This window comes from Hippopotamus amphibius, chromosome 8 (assembly GCF_030028045.1).
Source record: "Hippopotamus amphibius kiboko isolate mHipAmp2 chromosome 8, mHipAmp2.hap2, whole genome shotgun sequence".
Lineage (NCBI taxonomy): Eukaryota > Metazoa > Chordata > Mammalia > Artiodactyla > Hippopotamidae > Hippopotamus > Hippopotamus amphibius.
Genome location: NC_080193.1, coordinates 123,438,621 through 123,465,082, shown reverse-complemented (window position 1 = coordinate 123,465,082; position 26,462 = coordinate 123,438,621). Strand labels below are relative to the sequence as shown.

Here is a 26,462-nt window from a genome sequence, read left to right as displayed (position 1 = left end):
ACAATTGAAAATAACAACTGTGCTTTTTGTTTCCAATCCAAAACACAAATATTGATAAAGTAATAGAAATATTAGTAATTACCAAGTCTGTCCTTCATTTCAATGGCATCTGTGACTTCCCCAGGTTCTCCAATGCCAGCAATATTGACTGCTCTAACTCTAAATCTGTAGAATGCTCCTTCTTTTAATCCTGTCACAACAAGTTTGGTTCCTCTCACTTCTTTATCTTTAGCCTAGGGAAAAATCACAAGCATTCTGTAGTTAGAATACAGTAGTCCTTTCTTATCCATGGTTTTGTTTTCTGTGGTTTCATGTACTCGAAGTCAATGGAAATCTAAAAGTATTAAACGGAAAAAAAAGTCCACAAATAAACAATTTATCAGCTTTAAAGTGCGTTCCATTCTGAGTAATGTAATGAAACCTTGGGCCATTCTACTCCATCCCCGCCTGAGAAGTGAACTATCCCTTTGTCCATTGTATCCACGCTTATATGCTCCCTGCCCATTAGTATAAGAAAAAAGCATAGTATATATAGAGAGAACTCGGTGCCATCAGCAGTTTTAGGCATCCACTGGAGGTCTTGGAATGTATCCTTTGGAGATCAGGGGGACTACTGTAGTTTTTTTGTTTTAATAGCTTTCCAAAGCTTAGCAACAGCATATGTACTCTCTTTGGGAAAATTGTTGCCAGTTTAGGTTTTAGGATCAGATATTACAGGCAAACACTGAATGGAAGGAATTATGTTTTAAAATAGGATTGAAATAATGATTTAAATATGAAACATTTAAATTGAAATGATTTAAAATCAAAATTGGAATAATGATTTAAATCAATAAAATACTGATTTAAAATAATGATTGAAAAAACCTGTAATCGTCACTTATTCCATCTTTTCAGGCTTTATACCTAAAAGATCAGTTAACAATAACATGACAGCTTCTGATTAGATTTTTGACCTAAGAGATGTTTGGATCATCAGTTAAATTATATGTCATTTTTCTGATTTCTTAATAAAAAAAATACAGATAGGAGTTAATGGGATTGAGAATAACTACTACATGTGCAGCTTATGCATAGTACATTTCTATAATGCCAAGTGTTAGCTACCTTTTCCCATTCTTCTTTTCCTTCTTCTTTATATTCAACGATGTATCCTGTTATTTTGGATCCCCCATCTTTTAGCGGGGGAGACCACTCCAAATCCGCAGATGATTTAGTCCAGTCTGTGACTTTGGGAAATGGAGGTCCAGGAGGGGCTGAAAAGAACCAGTATACATTAGTATTCTTGATGTTTCCGTGGCACTTTGTTGGGGGGAGGGGGTGCAGAATGGAATGGTTTTAAGGCTCACCAATTGGATCTCTAGCAGTCATTGGGTCTGAAGGCAGACTTGCGGGACCCACACCAGCAGCGTTGATTGCGTATACCCGGAATTGATAATCAGAACCTTCAATGAGACCAGTCACTTTGTAAGAAACACCCAAAGTCATGGCTTTGATAGGATCTCGGTTAACTCTCTTCCATCTCTTTGAAGTGGTGTCTTTCATTTCTAGCCAGTATCCTGTCACAGGAGAGCCTCCATCGTATTCTGGCTCTTCCCAGTTGACAGTCATAGAGTTTCGAGTCACACTGCTAACTGTTGGTTTATCTGGTGGTCCAGGGACAGCTGTGACAAAAATCACAGTGATTTATAAGAAATTATGAAAAAAACCAAATAAGAATGACTTTGAACGTGAAACATGTCCTACTTACAGAAGAGGTTTCTTGCTGTTTCAGGTTCACTGTCAAGGGGCTCCCCAATGCCGAATTTATTCTGGGCCATGATTCGGAATACATATTCATGGCCTTCCATCAGTTTGGGAATTGTGTACATGCACTCTTTAGGTTCACTGGAGACACGCACCCATGTCTTCCTGTTAGCTTCTCTTTTCTCAATTACATAGTTTGTAATCTTAGACCCACCATCATCTTTAGGTGGAAGCCAGGATAATGTCATTTGATCTGCTGAAATAGATTCGAACTTTATTGGTCCCACCGGAGGGCCAGGGCGACCTAAAATGGTTTTTAAAAAGAAAACTTAATTAGGAAAATGATCTTAAAGACAAATATTACCTTTATGGACAGAAAATCATGTAGATTTAATAAAATCATGTAATCTTTACCAAGGACATTCAGTCTCATTTCCTTTGATGCTGTTCCCAGATTATTCACGGCTGTGATGGTATATAAGCCAGTGTCACTCCTGCGAGACTGTGGAATAACTAGGGTGCAAGTATCATCCACCACCAGTTTGTTGACATGGGTGTCGTAGACAACAGGTTCTTTGTTATCAGGCTTCCTTGGAGGAGCTTTAAACCAGGTTAGTGTCGGGAATGGCACACCTTTAATTTTGGCCACGATGCTAACATCAGTTCCTTCTTCAACCTCCATGAATTCTTTTAGCTCAATTGAAGGTGGGCCTAGATTATTTAAAAAAAAAAAAAGTTGTCATTAGGAACATAAAGCACTAAAGGATCGAAAGTAGAATTCACGTGATGATAAAGTTATTTGGATCTACTCTAAGCAGGCTTTATAGCCCTACCTGACACAAAGAACAGATCTATCTTCAGCTCCCTTATACCACTTTGGGGAACAGGCATATGTGGTCATCATCTGTTATTGGTCTACATGTGGCTCTGTATCAGCTCTTGCCTCTCTCTTACCTGGCATCATTAGGAGTGTAGATATTGGAAAGGGGCAGGGAGAAGTGAAACTGTAGTAGCTTAGGCTCGGGAGTTCTTGTGGTATTTGCTAATACTTATGCAGAGTTATGGGGGGACCTACTTCGTTCTGAGATGAATTCCCCTTTTAAGAAACAGAACTACTAGCAGAGGCAAAACAATTTCTCATTTTTCATGAATTTAGTATAAGAATATGCAAAGGGGGTAGTGACGACAGCTTTCCTAAATTTAGAAGAGAGAACTAACAAATACACAGCAGTAGTGATGGTAAAAATAATTAGAGGAAGAGTTATTACCATATTTGTGTGGTTATTTTACCTCTTAAAGTGGATATCTAGGAAGGCATTCATAAAGAGGACATTCTCTGATAATATGTTGGTACTTACATGTCTGGTCTTTGACAATCACAGGGCCGACAGTGGCTGAAGGTTTGCTGACTCCCGCGGCATTGACAGCTTTGACTCTGAACTCATATTCTCCACCCTGTACGAGGTCTTCCACTGTAAACTCCAGTTCTTCCACATCGCGCTTATTGCACTGTTTCCATGCTTCTTTCTTTGTCCCAGTAGGATCCCATGCAAGGCACTCAACAATATAGTGGGTGACAGGGGAGCCCCCATCATTCTTTGGGGGTTTCCATGACAGGTGTACTGTGTCCTTTGTTATGAGGCCAATCTTGAGTTTAATAGGGGGATCAGGAGGATCTTTAAAAATAAAGAAAGTATTAATCATTGTGTACAACAACATATTTCAAGTTTAGGAAGCTACTTTAATCTTAGACTTAAAAACTTACATATTGGATCTCTGGCAGTGGTCCTCTGAATGGTTTCCGCGGGAGCACCAATACCAAAACGGTTTTCTGCCCGCACGCGGAAGAAGTATTCCTGTTCGGAGATGAGGTCAGGAACTACAAATGAGGTGCTTCCACAGTTTGGATTGACTTTAGTCCAAGCTTTTCCATCAATAGTCCTCTTCTCGATAACATAGCCTTTGATCCTGTCTCCTCCATCATCGTCTGGCATCTTCCATGTAAGTCTGCAACTGCCCCTGGTGATGTCACTGACTTTCAGATCTTTGGGTGGCCCTGGTACATCTGTTGGATGCAAATCACAATATAAACAATGGTATCTTGTTTAAAATAATTTGTTCTTATTCCATAATAACTTAAAGTTTTTCTTACCCATGACTTTAACTCTGCAATTTGCAGTCTTTTGTCCAGCTTTATTCTTGGCTGTGATGCTGTATTTGCCTGAATGAGATCGTTTACATTCCGGAATAATAATTACGGATGAGTTTTCAGCAGTCTCCAGCTGTACAAAGAAAATAGTAGTCATACATTGAATGAAATAATAGCAGTATTGAAATCAATCAGATTCTGAATCATTTCAGTTTTGTTTTTTTTTACCTGTGCATCTTCAGGTATATCATGAACCCCATCCTATTAGGAAAGAAGATAGTCAGTTACAGTGTAAATATTTCTTAGAGTGATTCAGTGGGAGATGCAGAGAATTATAATTTTCATACCTTCATTGCCTTCTTTGCCTTTCCATCAAACTCCCAAGATGATTTTGGTGTTGGGCGTCCCTTGATCACAGCAGGAATCCTAATCTGTGTGCCAGCTTGACAAATCAGACAGTCTTGTGCTCCAATGTCAATGAAAACTTCTGGTACCTCTGTAATACCATGGATAATATAACAGGATTTAGCTTACCTTTTTCAAAAAAGTAATTAGCATCTTCAGTAAATGAATCAATTTCATAATAAGGTCAGAAGATGAATACATATGGATTCATGGATTAAGGACTAGTACCTTGAATATCAGTGGCAGGGATCTCTCCAGTTGTATCACTTGGTTCAGATTCACCAGCTTCATTGACGGCTTTCACTCTGAATCTGTACTTCCTGAGCTCTTTCAAATTCGGCACCACACATTCACAGGCAGTTATAAGTTTGTCTGGTTCGTTTACACTTTTCCAGTCGGTAGTACCTTCTTCTTGCATTTCTACAATGTATCCTTTGATTGGACTGCCACCATCTTTGGCTGGAGGTTTCCATGCTAGTGAGATGCTTGACTTTGTTTTATCTTTGACCTCTGGGCGAGAAGGTGGCCCAGGTGGATCTAATAAAAAAAAAAAATCAAATTTGAAGCTGATGGGATGCTAAATTTATATACTATAAGAATGTTTTACTATACCTGGTCATATCATTTTTAATCTATTAAAATATTAAAACAGGAATGCCGAAGGAATAAATTACCTTCTAGAGAAGAGAAATATGAGAAAATCTATTTTCGTTTCGCATTTAACGCTAAAACAAAGAAAGCAAACAGCTAACTGGGAGTAGAAAGATGATTACTGACTAGCTCTAGATAGATCTGTATTCTATTTACATGTGATTGGTGAAAAGCCATTTTACTTTTGAGACCCCTTTGAAGAGATTCTGCAATATTCTCTACTAAAAACTTATTTTAATTTAACCTACCACAAAATTAAAATTAAAAAATGATTTCGTCATTAGCTGGTAAACCTTTGAACACAAACTAATCTTAATGCCCTTTATTGTAGACATTGACCCTGTCCCTAATCACTTAACAATCCATTACATTTCTGACAGTGCTTTACAATTACGGAAATTCTTTTACTCTATTCATCTTTTAATAGCTCTTTCCCCTGCAGTGCCTAGGACAGTTCTTTGCACATTGCATATGTTTAATACTAGCATGCAGAATGAATGAATGACATTCATTTTTCATATATGCTCTATATAGAACTTAGATTATTTTAAGTCTTTTTAACAAATAGCTGATTTTTTTTTCTACAGGAAATCCATCTATATAGCAAACAGAATTAATCATTAAGACCATGGTATTTTAATTTTTGAGCTGATCTGCTCATGAATCTTTCAGAACTGTTTTTTATTTGACCTCACAGACTGTGCTTGAAGATCTTATATCTTTGTTCAATATATATTGTTGAAAATTTAACAACCTTTTGCTTTTTGTTGAACTCCTACTGGAGGGTCTGACTGTTTAGTGAGGGGGATAATTTCCACAGTAGCTAATTAATGAGATAGAGGTTTATTTAAGGTATGGGAGCAGAGAGGAGCTTATTGTCCAGGTTCTTTATTATTGTGATTCCTCATACAATACTGGTTTTAATCTAAGTGTTTAAAAACTATATGAGTTTTTGTATGAATGGGTATGCATACACATGGATATATACATATTAGATGTGTGTGCATAGTGTGTGTATAAGTGTATACACACACACATATATACTTTGGATAGTCTATATAAGTATGAAACTTAATTTTAATAAATAAAATAATCTGGCATAGAAAAATACAAGAAATTTAAGAGCAGAATTATCTATTTAGTGGCTTTGCCCTTGATAAATTCCAGAAATGTAAGCATACTTACATATGGGATCTCCTGCAATAGCTGGGTCTGATGGTTCACTGGGAGGGCCGACTCCTGCAGCGTTTATTGCCATTGCTCTGAACTGGTATTTAACACCTTCAATCAAACGGGGAACATTAAATTCCACGCCCTTCACTCCCACTTTGGTTATCGGTGCTCGGCTGACACGTGACCAGTAGGCACCTCCCTCTTCTCTCTTCTCCAGCCAGTAGCCAGTGATTGGAGAGCCGCCATTGTCCAGGGGAGGAGTCCAGCTCACTAGCATCGACCCTTTGGTGCGCTCCAAAACTTTTGGCTTTCCCGGAGGTCCAGGTGTGCGATAAGGATCTTGAATGACCACTTTGTCTGATTTGCATTCATCACTGGTCCCATATTTATTCACTGCCCTAACTCGGAACTCATAGTGACCATTGGGGATAAGTTTCCAGATCTAGAAATCAGATGAATAATGATTTCTTAAAAATAATATACTTACGTTGACGTTCACTTGTTTTAAAACTCAGGTTATTTTGGTAGGGAAGAAGGTAAAAAGAAATACATCTATACACTCAATTATCTGAATATGTACACTCAAACAGGGAGAAAGTCTTTTAAAATGAGAATGTGTAAATTTACTGTACCTAATAGTGGGTCTCTCAAGTAAAAGAGAATCTGTATAGCAAATAGTATTTACCAAGTGGCTTTATGTGAAAAGTGCTAAACACTATACTAAAGCTTTTTGTGTGTGGTTTTGAGTTTAATCATTAAATGCCAGGGTCATACCAGAGTGATGTTAATTCAGTCATGTCCTTTTAATGTGCTTAAGAAAATACTTAGAAGAGTTTACCCCATATCTCCTCTCTACAGCAGTGTTGGTGACTTCTTCCCATTCAGCCTTCTTCCTGCTTGCATCGCGTTTGTCAATGACATAATGGGTGATTTCACTGCCACCATTGTCTAGAGGGGCATCCCATGTTAAGTAGCAAGATTCAGCTTTAATGTCAGTAACAGCAAGATTTCTTGGTGGGGATGGACGATCTGAAAAGGAACCAGTGGAGGAGATTGAGAAGCAAATTCCTAAACAGACACTGGATTTCGTTTTTTTTTTAATAAGAAAGTGTGTCACTTACCGTATACTTCAACATGGACATTTCGGAACACTGAGCCAAGGCGATTAGAAGCAGTCACCGTGTAAGTGCCTTTGTCCTCCCGGGTTGCTTTAGGAATGCTAAGCTCAGTCTTTGCCTCACTTCGGGATACTTCTTCCTTGGTTATCTTAAGTGCATCAGTGGGTTTTTCAATCACAGTTTCATTCTTGGACCACTCAATCTTAGGCATTGGAAGGCCTGTCACATCTGCAGGGATGTTAACAGGCTCTCCCGCCTTAACTTTGATGGTGTCTCCTCTAACAGACAGGCGCAACTTAATAGTGGGAGGCACTGAAAAGAGAAGGGAAAGAAGAAAAAAAATAGCAGAGTCATGAGGATGTTTGTTCAACCTGTGAGATAAAGTGCGTTAAAATGATTATTATGTTCAGATTCCACACCTTCATCATCTTGTATGACCACATTAAGAGGCAGGGATGGTTCGCTTTCACCAATCTCGTTGACGGCCTTGACACGGAACTCATACATTTGGTGTTCATCGAGATCTTCAACCAGAAGAGATGTGGTTGGGCAGAGCCGCTTGTTAACTCTTTCAAAGTCAGGTTTGTCGTGACGCCGTTTTTCAATGATATAGCCTTGGATGGGGCAGCCACCGTTACTGCGGGGCTCTTTCCAGTCAAGGGTGATACTGGACTTGGTCCTTTCCGTATACGTAAGCCTCTCGGGAGATGTTGGAGGACCTGTCACCAGAGGCAGGTTGAAATGACAAGAATGAAGTAAATATTCATGTAAGAAATCACATTTCACTCCAAATTAATTATGTGAAAAATAGGTTTCTGTTTGGCATAATGTTACATCCGTCTTTAAAATCCTCAAAATATCTGTTACCAGAATTATAGGCATTCATATAGGCAGAATTTTTCTTAGTGAACTCTATAGTCAAGATTATTAATTATAAATAAATTGAGATTCATGACAAACATATGGACACCAAGTGGGGAAAGTGGGGAGGGTTGGGGGGGAATGAACTGGGAGATTGGGATACCAAATTGTACACTCTAAATATATGCAGTTTATTGTCTGTTAAAAATAAAATAAATAAATAAATTGAGGTTCATGTATGCTTTTTTATATTTAGCATTTTAGATATTTTACCTCTGTCACTTGGAAAGCTTCTAATTTTAATGAACTAGGAGGGCTGTCTGTGACGTTTTGCTTTGAATGACCAGCTGAGAACAAAGTGTTCCTTTCTTATTAACAGAAAATAGATATGTCTACTGAACACACTTTGAACCATGTTGCCTCAAGTGTGGGTTTAACAGGGGGTGGAAGGAAAATTTATGTAATGCTGCTGTAGTTTTGTGTCCTGAAGGCCAAGACAGAAAGAATAAGCTTTAAATGGTGAGCCTAGACCGAATCCACTCTTGACTTCTTTGTTTTTTTTAAGAACTTTTATTGAGATACAATTGACATACAATAAACTGCATATATTTAACAGTCTTGACTATTATTGCAACTAAAAGCAGAGCTTAGAGGCGGAAGTCCAACTCTGTTCTGTTCTTTCTGGCACAACTTGAGCTGTAGGAAACATTTTGAGATGAGTTGTTACAGTGAGGAGATAATTTTGTTTCTTTTTTTGGGTGGTGGTGGTGGTGGTGGAGGAATAACTCCTCTGTCTCTTGGGGAATGGGACATCCTCAAAGAGACTGCTTTCTAGGATGGGATGTCAGCGTGCATTACCAAGTGTGTGCAATATTAAGGCTTCACATTTGTTCATACTGGTCAAGGAGATCTCCTTTGGCTGGTTTTCCATTCTTTGGTGGCTCTTTCTTGTTTTGGTGCCTCCTTGTCTTTCCAGTATGGGGACTAATGAGGGCTAAAGGAAGACTAAAGCACTTATGCTAAGGCAGTTTTCTGTCCTATATCTTTCAAAAACAATGAACTCTCTTTGACTACTGGACTATCTAATTACTCTTGTGTATTTTATTACTAAGATGTACTATTTCTAAACTTTTTAGGTTATGCTAAGCTCCAGTGATTTAGGTTTTTCAGCATAGAAAACCATGCCCAGTTTTGTGTAAAAATTACACTGAAGTTATAGTAAACATGGTATCCTTAAAGTTGCTGGTAGTTGTTTGGTTTACCTTTCTCATTATTCCAGCTATAGATCTTGAGGCTGTTGGGAGTTTGAAGCCATAAAGCTCTATACATAAATGACATAACTAAGAGCAATCAGTATTTACTTTATGCACACAATGAAAACCTTCTCTCTTACCTAGTGGATCAACTGCAAGAATTGGTCCTATTTCAACAGGAGGGCCACAGCCAAACTTGTTTTTGGCAATCACACGGAACATATATTCCTGTCCCTCAAGGAGACCTGTGATGTCACATTTAGATCTCTCGGTCTCTATTGGTTGTCTCCAAGTATGCATCTTAGCATCCTTTCTTTCAATGATAAAGCCTGTGATGTCACTTCCTCCATCATCTTCTGGATCAGACCAGTTAAGCAGACACATTTTTCTGTTTGTCACAACGGGTTTCAAGTCAAGAACTGGACCAGGGACATCTGAAAAATAAAACGGCAACAAAAAAATCAATGCAATAAGATAGCATCACTTAGGAAAAACCCTATGGAAATCCATGTAGCATTCCTTACCAAAAACTTCTACCCGGGCTGCTGCAAATTTGGAACCACAGCTATTGGTAGCTGTAATCACATATCTGCCATGATCCTTTCTTAATGCATTCTTGATAATTAGTTCAGATTTGGTTCCAACGTTATCTATTTCAACACGGTCTTTATCCAGCTCTCCTTCTTCTATGGTCCACACTTTTGTTGGCACTGGACGACCGGTTACCACAGCTGGAATTCTGAGAGGCTTCCCAGCCATGATCTGTATTCCAGCCTTGACAGAAACATCTAGTTCCACATTTGGAGGCTCTGTTGAAAGAGAACAGTCATACATTAGTCCAAGAAAGCTGGAAAAAACATCTCATACTGGGAAAATATCCATCATCTTATTCATGTAACTTTTAAGTACCTTGTGGTTCAGCCACAGTAACAGGTTCTGTTTCTCCAGGTGGTCCTTCACCTGCAGCGTTGACGGCGCTCACTCGAAGTTTGTAATCGGCACCCTCTCGGATTTCTCTGACAGTGTACTCACGGGCCTTGATCATCTTCTCTGTGCAGCGGGACCATTCATTTGTGCCGACCAGCTGCTTATCGACAAAGTAGCCAACGATTTCCCCACCACCATTGAAAGCCGGGGGTTCCCATGCCAGTTCAATAGTTGTGGAACTTGTGTCAGTGACTCTTGGGACAGGTGGCCCAGGTGGAGCTAGAATGAATGCAGACACAGAAATCAAAACTCACTGATGGTTTTAAAATATGCAGTAGCTTATGCTATCCCACTTTGCTTTTCCCAAAGTGTGTTGCCTGTAATATGGGTGAGTAAGTATTGCTTTGTGAAACTTTTAAGTTACACGTAGAGATGCTTCACATTTTACATTGCAATCTCAGCATATGTGTCTGTAGTCATCGCTAGTATTTAGTTTGATCTTTTCCAGCTTTATTGAGATATAACTGACAGACAACGTATGTCAGTGTAAGGCGTACAATGTGATAATGTGATGCCCGTATATACTGCAAAGTGATTGCCACAGCAATGTTAGTTGACACCACCACCCCTCACCTAATTACCACTTTTTGATAGACGTACTCTCTCAACAACTTTCAAGCATACAAAATAGTACTGCTAATTATGGTGACCACGCTGTACCCCACTTTCTTCCTAAGGGATTACTTACAGATTGGATCATGTGCTGTTTTGGGATCTGAGGGAGGACTGAACTTTCCGGGTCCAGCTGCATTTTCGGCACACACTCTGAAGACGTAGGTGAGTCCCTCTAATAGGCCTTCTACATTGGTCTTCAAAGAATTGAGGAGGTTTCGGTTGACACGAGACCAGTGTGTGCTATTCACCTCACGTTTTTCAAGCCAGTAACCCAAAATGGGGCTTCCATTATCTTTTGGTTCATTCCATTTCACTAGCATACTGTTACTGGTGACATCCTCCACAATGGGCTTATCAGGTGCATCCGGTGGTTCTGATTAGAATAAAGAAGGCATATGTGAATGAATTCCCTAGTATGACCTAAAAATTCAAGTGTACAAACTATGATAATGTATATACCATAAAAGGGAAACGTTTAGATGCTAAAGAATCTTACCAAATGGATCTTTAGCTAGAAGTGGCTTTGAAACACATGGTGGTCCAGGCCCAAACCTATTTTCAGCTCTTACACGGAAGAGGTACTCTTTTCCCTCAATCAGCTTTGTCACTGGATATTTGCAGTGTCTAAGTGTTGAAGTGACGACAAGCCATTCTGAGTCAGGTTTTGTCTTGTCTTTCTTTTCCAACGTGTAATTTAAAATTTCACTGCCACCATCATCAAGGGGTGGCTCCCACTTACAGACGACTGAGGTCTTTCTGACATCTTCAAATACAAAGTTGATCGGTGGTCCTGGTATATCTGATATTTTGAAAAGGAGAAGTGGTTAAACATTTGTGTAGCAATGGTTGCAATGGAAAATGTAAATGTTTAATGTGCTTCTGTAACATAAACTTCTGTTTTTCCTACATCTGTCTAGCTTTGTATCACATTAGTTAATGAATAACAAGGTCAGTTGATTTCTGTTACGTAGCCAGGAGTTAAAAATGGGACCGAGGATACCATGCTGAAGCTATTTCCCACTTCAACTGCCTGCAAAACTCTTACATTAACTTTCATTGGAAAGTGTAGTTTTACCGACTCACCTAGCACGCTGACGGTACAAGGAGCTTTTGCGATACCGTGGTCATTTTCAACCTTGATCATAAACAGGCCATGATCAGGTCGGAGAGAATCTCGGACACGTAGCTGAGATTCTCCTTTTTTACTGTTGTCGATACTCAAACGCTGTGTCAGAGGCAGGACAAATGGTTCTTCTTCTTGAACTTCACCCCTCTTCCTCCTAACCAAGGGTGCTACCCGCTTCTTAATTTCCTCTGGTGTGATAATACTTTCATCCTTTAGCCATGTAATAGTTGGGTAAGGTGACCCAGAAATAGTTGCATCAAGTGCTATTTCGTCACCTCGTCTCACTTCTAGGTTTGTTCTCATAATGACTTTCGGGGCATCTGTAATGATTAAAAACATTAATTGTTTTCAATTCTTTTTTTTAAGCTCTTTATTGGAATATAATTCCTTTACACTGTTGTGCCAGTTTTTGTTGTACAACAAAGTGAATCAACTGTATTTATACATATATCCCCATGTCCCCTCCCTCCTGCGACTCCTTCCCACCCCTCCCTATGTCAGCCCTCTAGGTCATCACCCATCATCAAGTTGATCTCCCTGTGTTATGCAGCAGCTTCCCACTAGCTATCCATCTTACATTTGGATACGGAGTAAAGGGAACCCTCCTGCACTGTCGGTGGGAATGTAAATTGATACAGCCACTATGGAAAACAGTATGGAGGTTCCTTAAAAAACTAAAAATAGAACTACCATATGACCCAGCAATCCCACTCCTGTTTTCAATTCTGATTAAAATATCTGATAAAACATTCTCATTTCCTTTACGATGGGAAAATGTTAAACCCATTAAACACAACTTACCAGTAGGATCTACAGCTTTGGTTGGAGGAGTGGCCCGAGAAGGTTCACCAATACCAGCAGCATTTTCTGCTCGCACACGGAATTGGTATTCCTTTCCCTCTTCAAGGCCTTTTGCTGTGTAGGTCAGGACTGGTACCAGGTGTTCGTTGCATCTCTTCCATGTCTCCTCACCCTTAGCAATCTTCTCTATGATGTAACCCATTATCTTACTCCCTCCATCGTACAAAGGTGGCTTCCATGTGATAGTCATTGCCTCAGCTGTAGGATTATGCACCTCAACGTCTACAGGTGGGTCAGGGGGCTCTGAAGAACAAGAAAAAACTTGTTAATATAGGGAAACCCATTTTCTTAAAATAAAATTTAAAAAGTGTATATGAACTCCTAGCTCTGCTACATTCACGCCCAAACTTACGCTTTGGATCTTGAGCGATGATTGGGTTTTTCAGTTCAATATATTCGCCTCCACCAATCTTGTTGACGGCTTTAACACGGAAGAAATATTCACCATTTGGTATGAGATCTTTGACAGTCCAAGACAGCTTGTTCTCACCAGACATGACGGGTATGTATGTCCTCCTCCCAGCTTCTCTGCGTTCTAGGACGTAATGAAGAATTGGGCTTCCACCATCATATTCCGGAGGTTCCCAAGTTAATTTACAAGAACTCTTGGTCACGTCACTTGCTTTAAGATCTCTGCATGGTCCAGGGAGGCCTATTAGAAATCAAATTGATAATTATTGTTGTAACCTGAAAAGTCAGCATATTAAAAGCACACTCTTTCTCTGAGTAGGATATTGCAGGCCACTTAGCATCCTTGACTCCCAACTACTAAATGTCAGTAGCTCCCCCTTAGTCTTTTTTCCAAGCAAAAATGGCCCCCCAAGTTTCCAAACACCATCCATGTGTGTGGGGGAAGGGGTCAGAAAATGTTACTACCCCCGGTTGAGAAAACTGTGAAAACATGCAAATACAATTAATATGTAAATATTGGTTATTTAAACATTCTTTGGGTATGCTATATCTTTTATTAAAATTAGTGCTTCACATGCAAATAATTACAACAGAAGTAAATTAGTGTAATCAGAGTTTAAATAGCAATTTCATTTCTTTAGAATTGCTTTGCTTCTCATGTGGGAAGAAATAACCTGAAGGGACATTTAGTTTACAAATGGCCAACTCATGAAGCCAGCTATTACTAACACTGCAGTTAACCAATTTTCCCAACATGTAAAGTATGGTGTTTCATCAAAGAATGATTACCTATGACTTTGACATTGATTGAGGCAGTTGCGGAGCCGAGCTTATTCTCCAGGGTAATGGTGTAAATTCCAGCATCTGCATGGACACTCTTGGGAACCTCAAGGTGTGCAGAAATGTGATCGTTCTTCATTGTTAATCTGTCACTTGCTTTAACTTCTTTGCCATCTTTATGCCAACTAACGGTTGGAACTGGGACGGCTCTGAAGGGAACAGGAATGCTTAACTTTTCACCTTCAATGACAACAATGTCGTGAGTCTCCAGATCAATTGTTGGCTTGCCTATAAAAGATAATCCCAAAGCGGGGAGAAAGAGTATGTCAAAATGCAATGCAGGAGTAAAGCCTACCTTATTAATTATAAAAAGAAATTGTGTTCTTACAGTCTGGGTCTTTGGCAACCACATTTTCGGAGATTTCAGATGGCTCACTGACACCAACAGCATTGACGGCTCTCACTCTCAGAACGTACTCCTTGTCGGGCACAACACCTTCTTCAACCTTGAATTTCAAGTCTTTTATTGGGCGAGAATTAACTCGCATCCATTTCTCAGTGCCTACTGGACACATTTCAACATGGTATCCTATAATAGGACTTCCACCATTTTTCTCTGGAGGCTTCCAAGCAAGGGCAATGTGTTTTCTCCCAGCATCAGTCACATGCAGGTCAAGGGGAGGTGAAGGAGGACCTGAAAAGAGAGTGAAACATTCACCTCCACAATCTCATCATCAAGCTCTAGACAATATCCTTCGTGTAATCAGCAGTACTTACTTGTTGGATCTTCAATTTTCAGGATTTCCGTGGGTTCGCTTGGGTGTCCAACTCCAGCTTCATTCTCTGCCCGAACCTGAAACTGGACCTCTGTTCCTTCAATGATATCAGTTACTCTAAAGTTACAGTCGGGTCCTGAGGTCTTTCCAGCTTTCACCCAACGGGTACCTAACTTTTCCTTCTTCTCGATGACATATCTATTGAAATAACAAAACATTTCATTGGCATTAGTAAAGAATTTTCAGCCAAATGTAAATTTTTGTTTATGAGTTAATTAAGATTCTACCTCTGTATTGGTCTTCCACCATCATTTTTAGGTGGTTCCCACTTCAGGTCAACATGTCCTTTTGTCACATCAACCACTGTCAGAGCGTAGGGCGGTCCAGGGGTGGCTGAAAGCAAAATATCCAGTGGTTAGAAAAACCAGAGAGAAAAGCGACAATCCACTATAAATGGTGTCACAAAGATGAAGTTAGAGAGCATACTAAAGGTGTCTTTGGCCAGGACGGAGTCCTCCACTTCACAGTAGTCACTTTGTCCTATGGCATTTTCTGCAGCAACTCGGAACACATATAGAGAACCCTCGGTCAGTGGGGTGACTGTGCACTTGGTGTCCTTGACAGTTGTGTCCACTGTTTGCCAGCCTTTCCGCCTCACATCTCTCTTTTCCACTATGTAGTTGGTGATGGGCGACCCTCCGTCCTTCTCAGGAACTGTCCACTTTAGGTCTGCTGTATTTTTTGTAATATTGATAACTTCAAGCCAGCGAGGTGGTGATGGGGGATCTGAAGGAACAAAAATTCAATTTCTTATTCTCCAATATTCAGTCTTCACGAAATTTTCTAGTAGTCAGTAAGAGATCAGATAGCAGGGATGAAATAATCACGAGTGACTTACAAAGCTTCTCCCGGCAAAGCACAGGGTCGCTGGGTTCACTGGGTTCACTTTCCCCGGCCCTGTTCACAGCTCTGACTCGGAATGTGTATTCCTGCCCTTCCATGAGCCCTGAGAGCAAATGCTGGGTGGTGGGAACCCCCTCAGCCACTCGGACCCAGTCCTCTGTTCCAGTCTTTAGCATTTCAATGACGTAAGACTCAATCTTTGCCCCTCCATCGTGTTCTGGCTTTGTCCAATTCAACATTAATGATGTTTTGCCCATATATTTCACGGTTGGTTTTCCAGGGGGCCATGGAGGATCTGCAGGCCAGTGAAATGGAATCAGTATTTAGGCTTGTCAAAAGGAATTAATATAAGCTTCAAAATAATCACAGAAAATATATGAATAATACCTATGGGATCCTTTATTAAGATTGGCTCAGTTGAGCGGCTTGGTTTTCCAGGTCCAGCAAGATTTTCAGCCAACACACGGAATCTGTATTTTTTCTTATTGGTGAGACCTTTCACTCTGAATTAGGAACAAAGCGTGAGTTGAATACCACGATAAGAAGCAGAAACCTCTGTTTATTTCACATAGAAGAAGCTAATTTATTTCAATTGTGAAAAACTGGTTTGGAAATTTAACTGAAAATATTTCAGTATAAATTGAAAATTGCCTTTTAACTGTCACACACTGTAGATTTGGTGACATGTACCAGCCTAATTATAATATCTATAATAATAATCATTACCATAATATACTGGAGGACCAAACACTCTGGAACTTCCAGAAAGTTGATTTTTATGGTAAGAAATTAAGAAATGTGCCCTTCAATGGAATTTATATCAGTTTTGAAATTATGTAGTAATAGAAAAGATAAGTGAAAATAATTAAAAATTTTATAGTAATACATAATCAAGCATAATCAGAAGGAATGCTAAAGAATGAAAATTTGTATACACTACTGTGTTAACATCTTGATGGAGAGCTTGGGAGTACCTGTATGTCGTGTCCTTTACTGGCATCTTGTTGCATCTGACCCATTTATCAGTATCAGGATCTAATCTTTCAACCCAGTATCCCGTGATGGGGCTGCCACCATCATCATCCGGCTCGCACCATGTGAGGGTCACTGCATCTTTAGTGATATCAGAAGGTTCTAGGCGAGTTGGAGGTCCAGGGGGATCTATAGACACAGTAGTCATATGTGTTATAGTCCTGTATATAAATATGACGCCCAAGTCCAAGTTTTTGACACGAGTATCCTTTTTTTTTCAGCCAACAAATTAATGAGAAACTTACCAAACTGATATTTGGCTGTTATTGGAGTGGCCTGAACTGGCTCACCAACACCGTACATGTTTTCTGCGGCAACTCTGAAGATGTATTCTTTATTGGGTATTAATTTGGTTGCCTTGAACTTTGTATCCTTGACAGTTGACGAGAGCTTGTGCCACATATCACTGTCAGTCGCTCTTCTCTCCACAACATAGTTTGTGATTTTAGATCCGCCGTCATCACGTGGTGGGTTCCAGGTTAGAAGACATGATTCGTTGGTCACTTCCGTGATGTCAAAGGCAGCCGGGGGTCCGGGTTTATCTGTAGATGACATTACACACTCAGAAAAAATATTTTTTTCATCATGTTTTATTTTCAAAAGTAGCTGGAATGAGTTTGCCTCCCTTACCTAAGACGTTCACTTCTACCACAGCGGTGGCCCGACCACAGACATTCATGGCCTCGATGATGTACCTGCCAGTGTCACTTCTCTTACTATCTATGATCGTCACTGTGGATTTTTTAGGAACGTTTTCAATGGTGATTCTTTTGTCCTGCTTCAGAAGCATATCAGCCTTCGTCCAGGTTATGTTAGGCTCAGGTTTGCCAGTTACAGTGGCAGGAAGTTCGATCTTAGTTCCCGCTTTTACAGTGAGACCCGCAAGGAGCTTCACATCGAGGAAAATTTCTGGAGCCTCTGAATTGGAAAAAATTATTTACGATATTAGCAAGTTCAGGCAGAATTAAAGTCTGACGGATAAAGCAAAACCCAAAAGGAAGTACCTTGTGTGTCCACAGCTTGGATTTCTTCTGTGGGTTTGCTTGGCTTGCTAGCTCCTAGCCTATTCAAGGCCTTCACGCGGTAGGCATACCACTGGCCTTCCTCAAGACCTGTCACTTCCATTCTGGCAGAAAACAAAATAGGACATTTTACTTTAATGCATGTAATCTGTTCCATTGCACAGTATTCATAATATCTCCAAAATTCATACCCTTGGTGTAATACTATCCTTTAAATTAACTCTGGATTGCTTCAATATTTTAACGAATGAAAACCTTGATGAAAGGGTAAGTTCAGCAGCACTTTTAAAAATCAGACAGGCACACCAAGAAGTTCTAAACTTAACATTTAGATTTCCCAAAAGAAATCCCATTTGAGCCCGTATTGACTCCTGTGCCAAATAATTTAAAAACTTACTTTGTTTCTGCAACTGGTTCTCCACAGGCGACCCATCGATCAGAACCACGTGGACATTTTTCAACTATATATCCTTTGATGCGTGAACCACCATCATGTTTAGGTGGTTCCCATGTTAGGAAGATGCTCTTGGCTGTTCTGTCTCTCCACTTAACATTCTCTGGTGGGTCAGGTACAGCTATAGCATTTTAAAGAGAAAGTCAGTCTTAAATAGGCCATCTATGAAATCTCCATATTGCTAACCTGTGTCTTTCCCCCATAACTTCAACTCCAGGTCTAAAAGCAAAAACAGGTGGGAATTCCCTGGCGGTATAGTGGTTAAGACTTCTAGCTTTCATTGCTGTGACCTGGGTTCAATCCCTGGTTGGGGAACTGAGATCCCACAAGCCGAGTGGTGCGGCCAAAATAGTAAATAAATAAATAATAAATATAAATAAATAAATAATAAATAAAAACAAAAGCAAATACAAGAGGCCAGATAAGAAAATATCAAGACTGTACTCACTTGCAGGAGCTGACATATTTACAGGTTCGTCAACATATGCAGGTTCTCCAGGGCCACACTTGTTACGAGCACAAACTTTAAACAGATATTCTTTTCCTTGAACAAGATCAGGAACTGTGAATTCTAGGTCGGTCACAGAGTCTGTAACCTGGGACAAAGCAATACAGTTGATAAGCTGTTTACCAAAAACTCTTTGCCCAAGTCAAAAGATTTTTACCATGAGCAGGGTTACAAATGGAAGTTGTTTTGAATGCTAAGGGGTTATCTTATGTTAATTTCATATTACGGAAAAAATTACAAAGTAAGACAGATAATATGAGACCCTTAATATATAGTGGAACTGTTTCATAGTTTGTGCACATTAAAAAGTGAGCAAATAAGGTTGATTCTAACAGCTTGGTTATTAGAAATATGATAAATCAAGGTTAAAAACAGTAATGGTATAAACTGAGGAGAGAAAATGGCAGATTAGGCCAACTAAGGTAATGTAGTGGAATGAGAAAAAGTATGACCACTAGGGAGTTAAGTACTTAGTGTCCTTAGAATGGCTTATAGCTTAAAAGGGCATACTGAATAATCAGGTACCAAGTTAGTAGGTAAGTTTTGTTTTATTTTTTAACAAACCTAGTTGAAAATCTGGTAGGGCTCACAAAATGAGGCAATTATACCAAATCTTGGTTGAACTACCTCAGGATGCATCAGCATCAATACATTTAAAAAAGTGTTACGTACTTTTTCAGCAAGGTAAAGGTAAAAACATACAAACTTTGCAAGGCATCTCAGCATTCTGGGATATCCCCCACTCTCTTTTCTGGAGTTGGTACATTGCTGCTCAAAACTTACTTTAGTCCATGTTTTCCGGCTGAATTCTCGCTTTTCAACAACATATCCAGTTAATGGACTTCCTCCATCATCATCTGGTGGTTCCCAAGTCAAATGTACTGAGTCCTTGGTTATGTCACCAAATTTCAGCTCTTTGGGTGCACTTGGGCGAGCTGAAAAAAAACAAATGCAGTCAGAAGTCAATATCATTAATAGCTTGAACCAATATTTGTTAATACTGTCAAATCACCTTAGATAACAAAAGTTTAGTTCCTTACCAATTACATTGACATTAATCTCCCCAGAAATTGCTTTCACACGATTTTCTAACTTCAGTGTGTAAATGCCCTTGTCTGGACGTTCACTTGGAGAAATGACAAGCTCGGCATAGGCAGATAGGGTCTTCATTTTCACACGGTCCCCTGCTTCTAGTACTGTATCTCCAAAAGACCAGGTAGCAGTTGGCCTTGGATAGCCTGTACTTGGAACCAGGATCTTGATCGGATTTGGCACAATAACTTCCAAGCCATCTTTAAATGCACTTAAATCCATTGTTGGTTCAGCTACCAAAGAGAAAATTTAATGAGTTGCCAGTACTATATTTAAATCCCTGGTACCCCAAAGTAGCTATGTGCTGTTCCCAAATCTAAAAATAAAATATCCATTTACCAGCTGCATCATCAGCAGTCAGAGGACCAAGAATTTCAGATGGATCTGAAACACCAGCTGCATTTTCTGCAGATACTCGATATAAATATTTATTTCCTTTTTGTAATCCAGTAACCTAAAATTATGAATCAACATTTGTAAAATATATATACATTTAAGTCCATGATCATATAGTGACTATTTTAGATACACACGCCCTACCTTGTAAGTCAGTTCAGGGACAAGTTTCTTATTGCAACGAATCCAATTATCTTTTCCTTCTTCACATCGTTCAATTATGTAGCCCAATATTGGGCCTCCTCCATCTTTCAGAGGAGGTTCCCATGTGAGCTGAACTGATGATTGAGTCTGATCTGAGGAATTCAGGTTCACAGGAGGACTTGGTCTCTCTGGATTGGAAGAAAGAGTTGGAGCATACTATTTAATTTAGTGAAGTTTATTAAGACAATGCTGTAATCATCTCACTGGATACAGACAGGCACAGTCTGGATTTCTACAATTTTGTTTGAATTTTTCTGATGTTCTTCCTTTTCACTAACTTTAATTTGATTTATTTTAATTGATAGGCTTAATTTCTTGATTTAATAGAGTACTTATTTCCTTTTTCTTTGATGGACTTACCAATCGGATCAGCAACTTTGACGAAGGGTGTGGCTGCACTTGGTTTTCCAACTCCAATTCGGTTTTGGGCCCTGACCCGGAAACTGTACTCCTGTCCTTCCACCACATCAGTGACAGTTGCAGACAGGTCTTCAGCTCTTACTGTCATGGCAGTTTCCCATCTGATAGAAGTCTTGTCCCTTAATTCAATGACGTAGTTTGTGATCGCGGCACCTCCATCATACTCTGGTGGTTCCCATGTCAGTGAGACACCAAATCTGTTCACATCAGTGATCGTTACATTCAAAGGAGGGCCCGGAACATCTGGATGTCGTCACAGAAGAAAACACGGGCTTCAGGTTATCTCCGGGATGAAAGCAACTATGAGCTAGTTTACAACTTACTTAAAAACGTCTCCTTACCATATTTACTCCTTGCTTCTACAGGACTGTCGGTTTCCACTGGTTCACCAGTGCCCACTCTGTTTCTTGCACTCACACGGAATAGGTACTCCACTCCTCCTTTCTGTAGTCCAGTGACAGTAAACTCACAACTGTCGGCACGGTCAGTGGCCAGAACCCAGGTCTTTCTCTTGACGTCACGTCTTTCAACAACATAGCCTATGATTTTGCTTCCACCATCGGTTAATGGTTCTTCCCAAGCAAGGCTCACTTCACCGTCAAATGTTTCCGTCACTTCTAAGTTACGTACTGGCCCAGGAACGTCTGAAATTCACATATACAATTTTTTTTAGTGTTTTATCACCTTTAGCTATGCTTGGCCAATAAAGTCCAAGTGACTCAAGGACTCACCAATAACTTGTAAATTGATGAATGCTTCTGCTTTTCCATGTTTGTTCTGAAGCACAATTTTATACCTTCCTTTGTCTCCCTTCTTGGCTTCCAAAATTCTGAAAGAAGTCTGTTCAGCTGTAGTGTCAACAGTTTTTGAAGACAGGGGTTCGTTTTCCTTAAACCACTCAGCTTCTGCTTTGGGGTAGGCGTCATAGGGCACCACCATGGTCAGAGGCTGGCCAGCATCCACCACCAGGTCTTGGTCGGCTGTCTTGATTTTAGGTGCAGCTAGTGTGAAAAATAACGTGTGAGTGCTTTTGAGTTATTTATTGTAGTCCAGCTATGCCATAGCTTCTTTACTATGCATTTGTTGGCAAATACTGGTTACATAACCTTGGAAGCGTATCACAGTAACTTTACAGCAGAGAACACCAGCTGACTTAGAGTTCTCACAGCTTATTTTGCAAATGATCAGACTCTGAAGAATAGAGGATTAAGGATGATAGGAAACCATAAAATCTTCATTCTTTGCCAATAATAATCACAGAGGCCTAAATATAGTACACAAAACGCTTTTCGGTTTTTGTTTTTTATGTAAAGTAGGCACCTCATATTTCATTTAAGATAAGCCAGACAATGTTGTTCTTATGTACAAGAGGTGTATTAATGGCTCTTTCAAAATGCCAACCTATAAGAATGTCTTGGAAGCTCGGGTCAGAATGAGAACAGACCTGAGAGGCCTTACAGGGCTTTGGAAAATAGGGAAGAATGGGGCTATGTTTAGGTCTGGGTTTGCTGGGAAGACTATGATGGCAATAGGTTAATTCTAGGAGTTCACAGGCAGCTGCCATGCACCAGGAACGTGCGAGGTTTGGCATGTAAAGGGGAATGCTGTCAATTTCGTCTTACTCACAGCACTTGGTGGCGAGAGGAATTAGAATAGTTAACACGTGGACAGGGCTTAATAGGAATAAAAGGCTTTCACAAACATTTTCTCATTAATTAACTGTGAAATCTGAAACCTACACAGTATCTGTGTAGCTATTGTAAGGATATTTGAAAAGAAAAGAAAGGGACTTACCTGCCAGTTCAAGCTTAGCTCTGGCTTCTTTGTCTTTGGCAATAAATCTGTATTCACCCTGGTCACGGGGCTTAATGTCACAGATCTGTAGCCTGTGTATCTTTCCTTCACTCATCATCTGGTGTTTGTCACCCTGGACAATAATCATGTTGTTTTTTAGCCACTGGACTTCCACCTTATCTTTGTTGAGCTCAGCTAAAAAGACAACATCAGCACCAGGGGCTTCAAGGATGTCTTGGGGAGGCCTGATGATCTCAACAGGGATTTCTGAAAAGAAAATATGAAATAAATACAAACATGTTTGTATTGGGATTAACAACATTTAAAAACTGATACTAATACTAAAAATCATCCTTTCACTTAAAATGTACCTTCCACAAAGAGTCTAGCTCGAGATCTCCTCTCTTCTACTCCACAAGCATATTCACATTCATCTTCCAGCCTGCAGTCTTTTATAATGAGTCTATGTATACTGCCTTCTTTTTCAAATTTGTATCTAAAAGAAGAGATTGAATTGTTGGTTTGCTTAATGACCACTGAATTGCCAAACATGTATATATAGCTATAGAAAGAGATTAAGAAGCTCTCACGTACTTTTTGCCTTCTTTGATTTCTCTCCCATTTCTGTACCATTTTACATTTGCTTTCTCTCTGGAGAGCTGGCAGGAGAAGACCGCATCATCAAACTCAGTGACTGTCTGGTCTTCCAGGTGTTCCACAAACTCGGTAGGGGCTTCTATGATGAGAAGCTCAGCAACAGATTTATCTTGTCCAGCAGTGACAACGTATTCACCCTCATCTGGGAAGCCACAGTCTTTGATGATTAGGGAGTGCTTATACTTATCAATTCTGTATAAAACACGGTTGTCAAAAGCCACCTCTTCTCCGTTTTTGGTCCACTTCAGTGTTACGTTGAGACGGTTCACCTTGCACCAGAATGTGACAGATTTCTTCTCCATTGTTTCAATATCTTTAAGAGGCTCAATGATCCTAAGGTCTTCCTCTGTTGGAAAGGAGAAGAAGGATATTGATTTTAATTGTTTTCCTAACAGAAACTGATTTTTTAAATCTCTAATGTCAAATAAGTGACTTACCTTCTACTATTAGATTGGCTGCGCTCTTAACATTTTCACCTCTGTGATTAGTCAGAGACACGCTATAGTTGGCTTGATCATCTAATTGTGCATTTCTGATTCTGAGAGTGTAGACTAGGTCCTTTTGGAGAATAATGTATTTTGAACTATCAAATATGGCTTCTTCATTTCTGAACCATTTGGCTTTGGCACCTTCGGTATTGACCTCGCAGTTAAAGACGACTTCTTGTTGTTCCTTCACCCGGGTGTCCTTCAGTGGAACTATGATCCTGAGTTTTTCTGAAAGCGATCAACAAGATTTTATAGTGTGAAGAAGGACCAAAGTGGTAGATGCAAATATAAGTAAATCCAAGAAGCACAAACAAACTTACCAATTACTGTCAAGTGAGCTGCTGCTCTGGCGGCCCCAACCATGACTACATAAGTGCCCATATCTTGTAATGTGGCATCTTTCACAACTAGGAGCCTCTTTTTGCCATCAGCAATGACGTCATATTTATCCCCAGATTCAAGTGTCTTATCATCTCTCTTCCACTGGACTTCAAAGCTTTCCTTTGATATAGAGCAGACAAATTCAGCCTTTTCTCCTTCAAGTATTTCAAGGTTTTGAGGCTTTGAGATAAATTCAGCAGCAAGTTCTAGAAAGAAAAAGTTGAAAGGTATTGAAAACTTAAGCATTTGTACCTTAACTGCAACAAGTATGACTTCCTTAAAATAAAATAGTATTCATTGTAATTTTCATACCATGAACTTTGACTTTGCCATCGGTTCGAGAACTTGGGAGTCGGCAGCTGTAGTTGCCGGCATCTTCCAGGTGAGCATTCTGAATGACCAGGATTCTCTTTCGTCCATCAGTAAGTATTTCATATCTTCCTGTTTCAATGATCTCTTCATCCCCTTTGTACCAAGTTACTTCTGCTCCAGGCTTGGAGACTTCACAAACCAGTTTTATAGTGTCTGTTTCACTAACTTCAATGTTGGCAAGATTTTTTGTAAAGACAGCTTCTTCTTCTGCAAGAAGAAGTTTTAAAAAATTGAATTAAACTGGATATTATTTTTTCCCCAACACATATACTCCTGCAAAGAAAGACTTCACGCTTACCCAGGACTGTCAGCATGCCAGAAGTTCTCGCTGTCCTTACTTCACAGGAATATTCTGCTTCATCGTCTAGTAGACATTTGTTGATGACAAGAATGCGGACTGCTCCCTTAGATATGATGTCATATTTTTTGCCCTTTTTAATTTCAGCACCATCTTTAAACCACTGAACCTATATTTAAGATAAATACCTTTATCAGTTTTGTTGTTCCTTCACGTGTGTCCTTAAGAGGAACTACAGTCCTAAGCTTTTCTAAAAGCAGTCAATAAGACTTGACATTATGAAGAACCAAAGTGGTAAATATAACCAAACCCCCCCAAAACAAGAACAAACTTCTTCAACCGTTAAGTGAACAGCTGTGATACTATATCAGGTATTAAAGATAATAGGATCATATAAGTTTAGAGCCGTAGAAGGCTTTGGATTTCACGCAGACCAACTCCTTTGTTTTCCAGGACTCAAAGCTGACTTGCCAATGGTGGTTAATGGCAACCAGGAGTACTTAGTTGAGACACATGAAATTGCTGATATTTGATTGTTTTCAACTTAAGAAAACATCAATTTCATATGGTTCAAATTAAAAACATCTAACTCTCCTGATTGCAAGTCTAGAGTTTTTCAAGTCATATCAAATGAATAATTCCAAAAAGAGTACACTTAAATCAAGTATGTATTTCATACTAAAGTAATAATCATTAATCTAAAAGTGAAGTGATGACTGGAGATAGGTTTGATTCACTTTTTTACATTTTGGCCAGACCAAAAGTAAACAAAGTTATCAAAAAACACAAGTTAACAACCACACAATCACAGACCTTGGCATTTTCTCGGGAAATTTCACACTCAAACCGAGCCATTTCTTTTTCTTTAACTTGAAGATCAGTGAGTGGTCTTAAGAATTCCACGTGAGGAGCTGTAAGAGAAGGTCATCATAATTCAAAATGAGGTTTCTAGAATTCACTCTGACATTACTATGGTGCATATTAAGAAAATGTGAGACTTTTGCAGGCTTTTTCATATTAGCAGGCTACAACTGATTTGGAAATCACTTGGAGCTGCCATTCAGTTGTGATACTTTACATTTAAAACATCTCTTAGTTTTCATAAAATTATGTGGCATACTATATGTCCAACTAATTCTTCCTATCTATCTATCTATCATCTATCTATCTATCTATCTATCTATCTATCTATCTATCTATCTATCTATCTCTTATCTATCTCTCATCTACCTATCTATCGCCAGCTCAGTTCTTCTGAAAGATAGCTGGAGGAAAGATCTTCATTGATACTTCTCCAGAGTTGAAAGTTGATATCGTCAAAGGAAACACCGGTAGCAAAGAATCGTTATCTTTTTTAAGGCAGGCAGCATAATCTTTCAGAAATTAGAAGTATTCAATGATAGTTCAGCTTGAAAAAGCTATGACCAATCTTGTCTATGGCTAAGAGACATGAGTCTGCAATTGAAATCAAATACATTCAGTTTTTTTGGTTTGTGTCAGCTTCAAAGATGTCACTTATAAGTCAGGCA

General features: G+C 39.4%; 1 protein-coding gene and 1 long non-coding RNA gene across 6 annotated transcripts in view; one reads left to right on the top strand and one right to left on the bottom strand.

Moving 5' to 3' along the window:
- The window catches only part of TTN (titin), a 269,124-nt gene that overhangs the window by 69,883 nt on the left and 172,779 nt on the right, over positions 1-26,462 (bottom strand). Inside the window, exons 231-281 of the mRNA XM_057746297.1 lie at positions 25,747-25,844; positions 24,934-25,102; positions 24,576-24,842; positions 24,203-24,469; positions 23,832-24,110; positions 23,332-23,740; positions 23,109-23,233; positions 22,738-23,004; positions 21,675-21,944; positions 21,285-21,587; positions 20,884-21,186; positions 20,464-20,651; positions 20,263-20,377; positions 19,872-20,156; positions 19,615-19,766; positions 18,772-18,919; positions 18,267-18,444; positions 17,852-17,973; positions 17,478-17,765; positions 17,093-17,389; positions 16,790-16,976; positions 16,203-16,318; positions 15,811-16,110; positions 15,399-15,698; positions 15,200-15,305; positions 14,914-15,110; positions 14,525-14,830; positions 14,146-14,424; positions 13,298-13,597; positions 12,886-13,188; positions 12,042-12,404; positions 11,455-11,757; positions 11,032-11,331; positions 10,266-10,562; positions 9,881-10,165; positions 9,497-9,790; positions 7,662-7,961; positions 7,246-7,554; positions 6,963-7,153; positions 6,137-6,566; positions 4,529-4,837; positions 4,243-4,391; positions 4,124-4,156; positions 3,899-4,028; positions 3,512-3,811; positions 3,105-3,422; positions 2,161-2,457; positions 1,751-2,050; positions 1,350-1,664; positions 1,108-1,256; positions 83-233 (exon numbers count right to left, since the gene is read on the bottom strand). Coding sequence (XP_057602280.1) covers positions 83-233; positions 1,108-1,256; positions 1,350-1,664; positions 1,751-2,050; positions 2,161-2,457; positions 3,105-3,422; positions 3,512-3,811; positions 3,899-4,028; positions 4,124-4,156; positions 4,243-4,391; positions 4,529-4,837; positions 6,137-6,566; positions 6,963-7,153; positions 7,246-7,554; positions 7,662-7,961; positions 9,497-9,790; positions 9,881-10,165; positions 10,266-10,562; positions 11,032-11,331; positions 11,455-11,757; positions 12,042-12,404; positions 12,886-13,188; positions 13,298-13,597; positions 14,146-14,424; positions 14,525-14,830; positions 14,914-15,110; positions 15,200-15,305; positions 15,399-15,698; positions 15,811-16,110; positions 16,203-16,318; positions 16,790-16,976; positions 17,093-17,389; positions 17,478-17,765; positions 17,852-17,973; positions 18,267-18,444; positions 18,772-18,919; positions 19,615-19,766; positions 19,872-20,156; positions 20,263-20,377; positions 20,464-20,651; positions 20,884-21,186; positions 21,285-21,587; positions 21,675-21,944; positions 22,738-23,004; positions 23,109-23,233; positions 23,332-23,740; positions 23,832-24,110; positions 24,203-24,469; positions 24,576-24,842; positions 24,934-25,102; positions 25,747-25,844 — 12,447 coding nt within the window. The remainder of the gene's footprint in view (positions 1-82; positions 234-1,107; positions 1,257-1,349; positions 1,665-1,750; positions 2,051-2,160; positions 2,458-3,104; positions 3,423-3,511; positions 3,812-3,898; positions 4,029-4,123; positions 4,157-4,242; positions 4,392-4,528; positions 4,838-6,136; positions 6,567-6,962; positions 7,154-7,245; positions 7,555-7,661; positions 7,962-9,496; positions 9,791-9,880; positions 10,166-10,265; positions 10,563-11,031; positions 11,332-11,454; positions 11,758-12,041; positions 12,405-12,885; positions 13,189-13,297; positions 13,598-14,145; positions 14,425-14,524; positions 14,831-14,913; positions 15,111-15,199; positions 15,306-15,398; positions 15,699-15,810; positions 16,111-16,202; positions 16,319-16,789; positions 16,977-17,092; positions 17,390-17,477; positions 17,766-17,851; positions 17,974-18,266; positions 18,445-18,771; positions 18,920-19,614; positions 19,767-19,871; positions 20,157-20,262; positions 20,378-20,463; positions 20,652-20,883; positions 21,187-21,284; positions 21,588-21,674; positions 21,945-22,737; positions 23,005-23,108; positions 23,234-23,331; positions 23,741-23,831; positions 24,111-24,202; positions 24,470-24,575; positions 24,843-24,933; positions 25,103-25,746; positions 25,845-26,462) is intronic.
- The window catches only part of LOC130859047 (uncharacterized), a 98,728-nt gene that overhangs the window by 71,209 nt on the left and 1,057 nt on the right, over positions 1-26,462 (top strand). For 3 of the 5 annotated variants that reach the window (XR_009055163.1, XR_009055160.1, XR_009055159.1), the window contains one exon: positions 10,305-11,013. The exons of 1 other annotated variant lie outside the window; for it this stretch is intronic. This is a non-coding gene — a long non-coding RNA (uncharacterized LOC130859047). Of the gene's footprint in view, positions 1-3,529; positions 4,803-10,304; positions 11,014-26,462 lie in introns of those variants that run through there. One more of the 5 variants, XR_009055161.1, reaches the window with a different exon arrangement.